Raw genomic sequence first — 7500 nt, 5'->3', positions numbered from 1 at the left:
AAAAATCAAAAAAAAGTATTTTTCCCTTAGAATTGGAATTTATATCTCACAATTCTGAGAGAAGTCATAAAATTCTGACTTTTTTCTCGCAATTGCGACTATCACGCAATTCTGACTTTATAACACATAATTGCGAGTTTATATCTCGCAATTCTGACATCTTTAAAGTTGATACATATAAAGTCCAAATCATAAAAAAAGACAGATTTTTTTTTTTTTTACCTCATAATAGTTTATATCTCACAATTCTGACTTTATAACACGCAATTGCGACTTTATATCTCCCAATTGCAACTTTATTTCTCGCAATTGCGACTATTTCTCAGGATTGCGACTTTATTTCTCAGGATTGCGACTTTATTTCTCAGGATTGCGACTTTATTTCTCAGGATTGCGACTTTATTTCTCAGGATTGCGACTTTATTTCTCAGGATTGCGACTTTATTTCTCAGGATTGCGACTTTATTTCTCAGGATTGCGACTTTATTTCTCAGGATTGCGACTTTATTTTTCAGGATTGCGACTATTTCTCAGAATTGCTTCATATCTCGCAATTCTGAGAAAAAAAGTCACAATTCTGACTTGATATATCGCAATTGTAAGAAAAAAAGTCAGAATTGTGAGATAAAAAAAGTCGCAATTATTATTATTTATTTATTATTCAGTGGCGGAAACAAGATTCCATACTTGCCAGACTATTGCTGAAGTGAAAAAGTTTTAAAAAGAGAACTTTACAGAAGTTCCAGAATTTTACAGAGAAAAGTTACAGAATTTTACATGTATTGTTATGAAAAATGTGCAAAAATACTATTTTCAATTTTTATATGAAATATATATTTTCCAACTCACGTTTTACTCTACAACTATGAGAAAATCAAAGTCATGAATCTAAACAAGCTGTCCTCAGAATTTGAGCCTCTCAGTGAATGAGCCTTCAGTGAGTGTGTTCGGCTGCAGTACCAAACGCTTCCACTAGAGGAAATTCGTCTCCATTCATTTCTGACCGCGAGGAACACAAGTGCGACTATTTTTTCAGGACCAATTAATCATGTCTATGATTTTTTGTGTTCACACAGCAAGTGCCAAAACCTTTACCAAGTTTCGTACCAAGACAAAATTGTAAAAATAAAAAAAGTAAAGATTTTCGGTCTAAATGACGACGAGCTCCGCGTCCCGTTTCCCCGTACCTTGAGAGAAGGCGTCATGTTGCCAGTTTGCGCCGACGTTTGGCGCGCCGTCATTGAGAACCACGTCCACCTTCCACGTCTGCAACTCCTTCCTGAGAGCCTGGGGAGAAACAGTTCATCAGAAGAGTTCAGAGTTCACAGTTCATCAGAGACGCGTAGAGTTCATCATTTTGTGTGTTTTCGAAGCGTTGATCATTGTAGCCAATCACAGACATAAATGTGACCTTGGACCACAAAACCAGTCACATGGGTCAATTTTTTGAAATTGAGATTTATACATAGTCTCTATGAAAGCTCTTTGATTTAACAATTAAATACGCTTTCCAGTGATGTGTGGTTTGTTAGGATAGGACAATATTTGGTCGAGATACGACTATTGAAGATCTGGAATCTGAGGGTGCAACAAAAATCGAAACATTGAGAAAATCTCCTTTAAAGTTGTGCATTTATGTCGGTGATTGTGCTGGATTCACTCACAGAAATACATGTTTTATATATTTACGGTAGAAAATTTACAAAATATCTTCATGGATCATGATCTTTACTTAATATCCTCATGATTTTTGGCATAAAAGAAAAATTGATAATTTTGACCCATACAATTGCCCCAAATATCCCAGTGCGACTTATGACTGGTTTTGTGATCCAGGGGTCACATATATGAATTAAAGGGGTGGTTGATTGCTATTTCACTTTTTTCATTTTAAATACTGTGTAATGTTGCTGTTGGTGCATGAACAGTATCTGCAAAGTTGCTGCGCTGAAAGTTCAACATAAGCAGAGATATTGTCTTTTAAAAATCAGGAAGTTTAATGCCTACAAAAACGACTCGAATGGGACTACAACGAGATACTTCCCGGGTTTTATACGTAACTAACCCATACATTTACATCAACCCTCCCTCCGGAACATGTTCTGCTGTCGAAGAGGAGGAGTTATAGTGGAGAGCTGTAGCTGTCAGGTCTTCTGTGTTCAGGCTTCCTACAGACGCTGTAGTTCGTCAACAATGGTTCAAATTTAAGTTTGGTTATGTTCCTGACAATTAAAATCGTAGTTTAGCTCTCTGTGCTGCGCATTTTACGGAAGACAGCTTCCAGAATCTACACGAGTTCAATGTCGGATTTAACAAGAAACTATTACTCCAACATGAAGCAGTTACAGCTTTAAAACCAGAGGCCACAACCTGCAAGTAAGGTTTAATCATTTTAAATGTATTTGCCTGTATAATTTAAGACGTACTGTTTTAGTTTTATCAAGGATGTAAAAAAATGCCAGCGCTGGCTTTAGTATATGACAAACGCGTACAAACATTTTGGACCCGAATTTGTAATATGTACAAATTTTGTAAACGTATTTTCCATGTATACTTTATGACGTAATTTTTTGATTTGATCAAGAACGCAAACCAATGCCAAAGCTGTTTGTTTATAGTAGCTAGTTAGTTCGATGCTATTTTGTGTGTATAAGACAAACGTGTACAAACTTAAAAAAATTATCGCAACAGCAAACTTCAGCTGCACATGTACACCTAAAGAAAACGACAAACTGAGTAAACTAAGCTTTGTGAATAGTTAAACGGTTGTTCATTCTATCAATAAAACAATATCTTTAAAAAACGGTATTACTCAGTCATGTATTCAGTTATATTAAATGTTTAATCAGGGGGAAAGCGTATCTCAAAAGCTAACAAACAGCAGTAGCATTTTCAAGTAACAGCGTATGGAAATTCTTTGAGAGAATAATAATGAAATAAAATAAATTACCATTCAGAAACGTTTAGTAAGAGCCGTGTTTGTGGAGGTTCTGCTTGACTCTCTTCATCACCGCTCTCTGGGTCTGATTCTGGCTCAAACTGATGAGGCAATATTGACACCATTACATTTGACCGGGTCCGGAGCACATGCAACTGTCGCCCGTAAAGGTAATGGGCGTGAAGATTCCGGACGCAGTTTAGCCAATTACAACACACCGGCCGAACTAACCAATCTGAGCTCATTGCCTCTTTCTGAGGGAGTGGTTTCATAGAATCAGGAAGTCAACCGGTCGTTCAAATGACAGAGGAGGACGCGGCTTACAATAAAGGTGAAGTTTATGAAAAATAAGGCGTTTTTTAACAAACGAAACACGAAGACATGTTATATTGCAGCCCATAAACACAATCAAGCAAAGAAAAAAGGCAGTAAACCACCCCTTTAATAGTTAGCCTAAATAATCTGAAAACGAATTAAATAAATCTTTAAACGAAGACTTTTTTTAGATTGTAACTTCTTGATTCTGCTATTGTATTATAGTATATTTCCCAAATAAAGAAATAGCAGTGCGACTTGTCACACAAGTCAAACGCATGAACACAATGGCCAATCAGAGGCGTTTAAGAATCCGTTCAACAGCGCTCAAAATGCTAGAGGGAAATGCTGGTATTGTCAATTTGTGAACATTTTCAGTACCACTCAGGGGTGTGTTTCCCGAAAAGCATCGTTAGCCAACTATGTTCGCAAGTTCCGTCGTTATCATCAGTTCAAAGAGTCTGTGTTTCCCGAAACCATTCGCAGAGTTGTGTGTTTGGAGCGACACACTGGAAAAAATGCTTTTCTTGTTTAGTGTTTCTGTCTTGTTTCCAGTCCAAATATCTAAAAGTTCTTAAATCAAGATGCATTTACTAGATGAGTAAAATGACAGAAGATATTATGTCTTGTTTTCTGAGGAGATAAATATAAATTAAGTGAGTTTTTGCTTAAAAAATGCAAAAGAATCTGCCAGTGGTTTGTTTCTGTTTGAATTAAGTTTATTTTTCTCACCCCATTGGCAGATCATTTTGCTTGTTTTGTTTGCACTTAATTTTGATTAATTCCCCCAGAAAACAAGACATAATTTCGTATGGCATTTTCCTACTTTAGTAAATGCATCTTGATGTAAGAATTTTTAGCGGCGAGTTACAGCGCTGTACGGGGAACACACTCCTGAGCCGACTGAAGCCCGCGCACACACACACACACCTGTCTGCACTTCTCCGTCGTGATGTCCTCCTGCAGCGTGACCACGTTCGGGATGCTCTTGATCGGCACCAGATCCACACCTGACATCAAATCAAGAGTCAACACTGGAGTCTGCGTCCGAATCACAGACGCTACACTGCAAACTCTACTCACCGATCACCAGACTCGACACCGGCATGAACTTGGACGCCACCTGCAACCTGAGCGCCAAACACACACACACACATGTCAGTCATGAGTAACTCGGGCTGGAACAATATATAGTCTCACAATATATCGCAATACAACAATATGTAATCAAGTTTTCAGAGTTTTAGTGTCAGAACTACATTAAACTACTATATATAATGCTTTTTCTGTAATTTAATGTTTAAATATGCAAATGAGGCAATATCTAATTAAATATGCGCTAATTTGAATATATTTTAAATCTGAGTATTGGATAAAGCCAGGTTAAAAACATTTTTTTCATTGTGTTCACATATTAGATGGATATCTATGTTTGTTATCCTGTAAATCAGAATATACTGCCTTAAAAAAAAATATTTTCGCCATGTTTTTTGGAATAAATGTTATATAAGTCAGGCTAGGAATAATATATTTACAAATCCTTCTGTAAATGTCTTCATAATACAACTAGGTACAAGACTGGAAGGTTTGGTGTGTATATCGGTGCGACTGTAGTGGAGATTTCAGAGAGAAAAGTCATTTTGAGAAAACGGGCTTTAAAGATTTATCATCAGCCAATGAGATTGCGCATTCAGCCCGTTTCCTTTCACGATTGGTTGCTGATAAAAAGGAAATGACCATATTTGGATCCGACAGTATTGTACAGGAGAGAGAGCTTTCTAACAGTGTGTGTGATGACAGGGAGCAGCGGGACGGGAGGATTTAGAAAGCCAACTTTTGTTGAATTTACGCGAAATCTACAGACGCAAACAGAGAAAGTGTAGTAAAATAAAGACCTAAATGTGTATTTCGGACTTTTTTTCACCACAAGTCTGAAAAAAGACATGCTATTGAAGACAAATATCACAAAATTGACCAGTAAAAAAAAAAAAAAATGTTTTTGCCTGCCGTGTCTCGCCTTAAAAGTAATGTGTTACTTTATTAGTTACTTGAAAAAGTAATCTGATTACATAACTCAAGTTACTTGTAATGAGTTACACACAACACTGGCTCTGATATTACTTTGATCCGCGTAATAAAGCGTTTCCTCACCATCCTCCAGGAGCGGCACACAGATCCACCAGAGCTCGAGCTTTCTGGAGAAACTGGAACTTTCGGTTGAGCTGAATGAGCTTGAAGGACGAGCGGGACCGATAACCTTAAAATGGCCGACAAAACACGATTACCACTCGTTATGATGATACATGCATTAAATCATACATGTAGGAAATTAAAACACACAACACAGGATTTAAGAAAAATAAAGTAAAACATTTGATAGGGTAAAAAAAATTAACTAGTTGTTAAACGGCTATAAATTCACTACATTAGACATTATTAAAATTTCATTAAACCATTAAAATTAAATCCAGAACAACGAAAATGCCGTTTTTTTACACTTTCATCAAGGAAATTAAAACACAAAAACAAAATGAAACATTTCATAGGGTAAAAAGTTGTTAAAGGGTTATAAATTAAATTCATTAGACATTATTAAAATTTCATTAAACCGTTAAAGTTAAATCCAGAACAATGAAAATGAATAACACGGGCCCTAAAAATGTCATTTTTGTCACACTCTCAATAGTCTTGTTACATTTTTATACATTTCATAGTTACACTTTATTTTAAGGTGTCCGTGTTACAGTGTAATTACACATTTCAATACTGAGTACTAATAAATAACCACATTTATAGGGTTAGGATTTGGTTTAGGGTTATTGTGTGTAATTAACTTTATTTTACAGTGTCATTATTACATATGTAACATGTAGTTACTATAGTAATAACAGTAAATTATGCATAATTACATGCAACTAACCCTAAACCAAACCCTAATCCTACCCTAACCCTATAGTAAGTACATGTAGTTAATTAATATTACACAGTGCTTAAATATATAATTACACTGTGACAATGACACCTTAAAATTTATAGTAGGCCTAATTACTATAGTAACTACGTGTAACAAAGACACAGTAACATAATGTGTTACACGTTACATGACTTTAATTAATTACACATGCTTTTTAGCTACTAAATTTAACGTAAGCGTTCAATAAAAGTCCAGAAAATGTAAAATAAAAACATCAGAATGCTCCCACAACATGATAAAAACACGGAATTAGCATAGACATGGCCTCAGATTGTAATACCATGCTAGTTTAGTACTTAACATCATACTTGACTGATACTTTGAGGAATGACATGCTAACTTTAATCTCAAAACACCCGCTGTTACTCCGGTGAATGTCCACAAAACACTGTAATAACGTGGTACTTCGTGGCTCTTCCTTAATGTTCATGTTTACGCGACTTACCCGTTTCTTTTGCGAGGTGATAGAATTTATCCTTTCTGGTTTTTCCGACTTTGAGTTTTTTACCCATGATTTCTGCTGCGAATTACCAGTTTTCACGCTTTATTTCCACACGCTTCTCCTCACCGTGTCGCGAGCACTGAGAGCCACACGTGTGTTCCGGCGGCGCAGAGAGATGACGTGACGTATTCGTCAGCAGACTTTCTAATTATTTTTTTTACATTGGAAGTTGTTTCATTTGTTTGGATCTTTGTTACAGTCTATGGTTTGGATATTCATTTGTTTGGAAATTATACATTTAGGAATATAGAAAAAAAGTAAAAAAAAAATATATTACGTGAGCATATGCTTTAAAATGAAAAATATATATATAAATAAAATCTGGGTAACACTTTATTTTACAGTGTCATTGTTACATATGTACTATAATATTACCATAGTAATAACAGTAAATTATGCATAATTACATGCAACTAACCCTCAACCCAATCCTAATCCTTCCCTAACCCTATAGTACGTACATGTAGTTGCTTAATATTACTCAGTACTTAAATATATAATTACACTGTAACAGTGACACCTTAAAATAAAGTGCAACCAAAATCTGATTTATAAATGAAGTAATAGATTTATGTTTAGTACATATAAATGTATGGTTTATGTATGTGTGTGTATAGGCTATATATATATATATATTTTTTTTTATTATTGAACAAAGATCACAGGGGATTCACAAAACATTTAAAGCAATAGAAACTAAACATACAATAAATGAATACAAATAAATAGAAATAAATAACACGGGAAAAAAAATAATTAAAAATTATCATC

General features: G+C 35.2%; 1 protein-coding gene across 1 annotated transcript in view; it reads right to left on the bottom strand.

The window, feature by feature from the left end:
• Nucleotides 1-6881, bottom strand: part of ftsj3 (FtsJ RNA 2'-O-methyltransferase 3) — an 18051-nt gene extending 11170 nt beyond the window's left edge. Inside the window, exons 1-5 of the mRNA XM_081384967.1 lie at nt 6673-6881; nt 5405-5510; nt 4337-4383; nt 4184-4263; nt 1188-1287 (exon numbers count right to left, since the gene is read on the bottom strand). Of these exons, the coding sequence (XP_081241093.1) occupies nt 1188-1287; nt 4184-4263; nt 4337-4383; nt 5405-5510; nt 6673-6739 (400 nt within the window). The 5' untranslated portion in view covers nt 6740-6881. The remainder of the gene's footprint in view (nt 1-1187; nt 1288-4183; nt 4264-4336; nt 4384-5404; nt 5511-6672) is intronic.
• Nucleotides 6882-7500: the final 619 nt, after the last annotated feature.

The sequence above is a fragment of the Scardinius erythrophthalmus genome (genome assembly GCF_964197995.2).
Source record: "Scardinius erythrophthalmus genome assembly, chromosome: 14".
NCBI classification, from domain to species: domain Eukaryota; kingdom Metazoa; phylum Chordata; class Actinopteri; order Cypriniformes; family Leuciscidae; genus Scardinius; species Scardinius erythrophthalmus.
The sequence above is the reverse complement of the archived record's forward strand: the minus strand, read 5'-3'. Positions and strand labels throughout refer to the sequence as shown.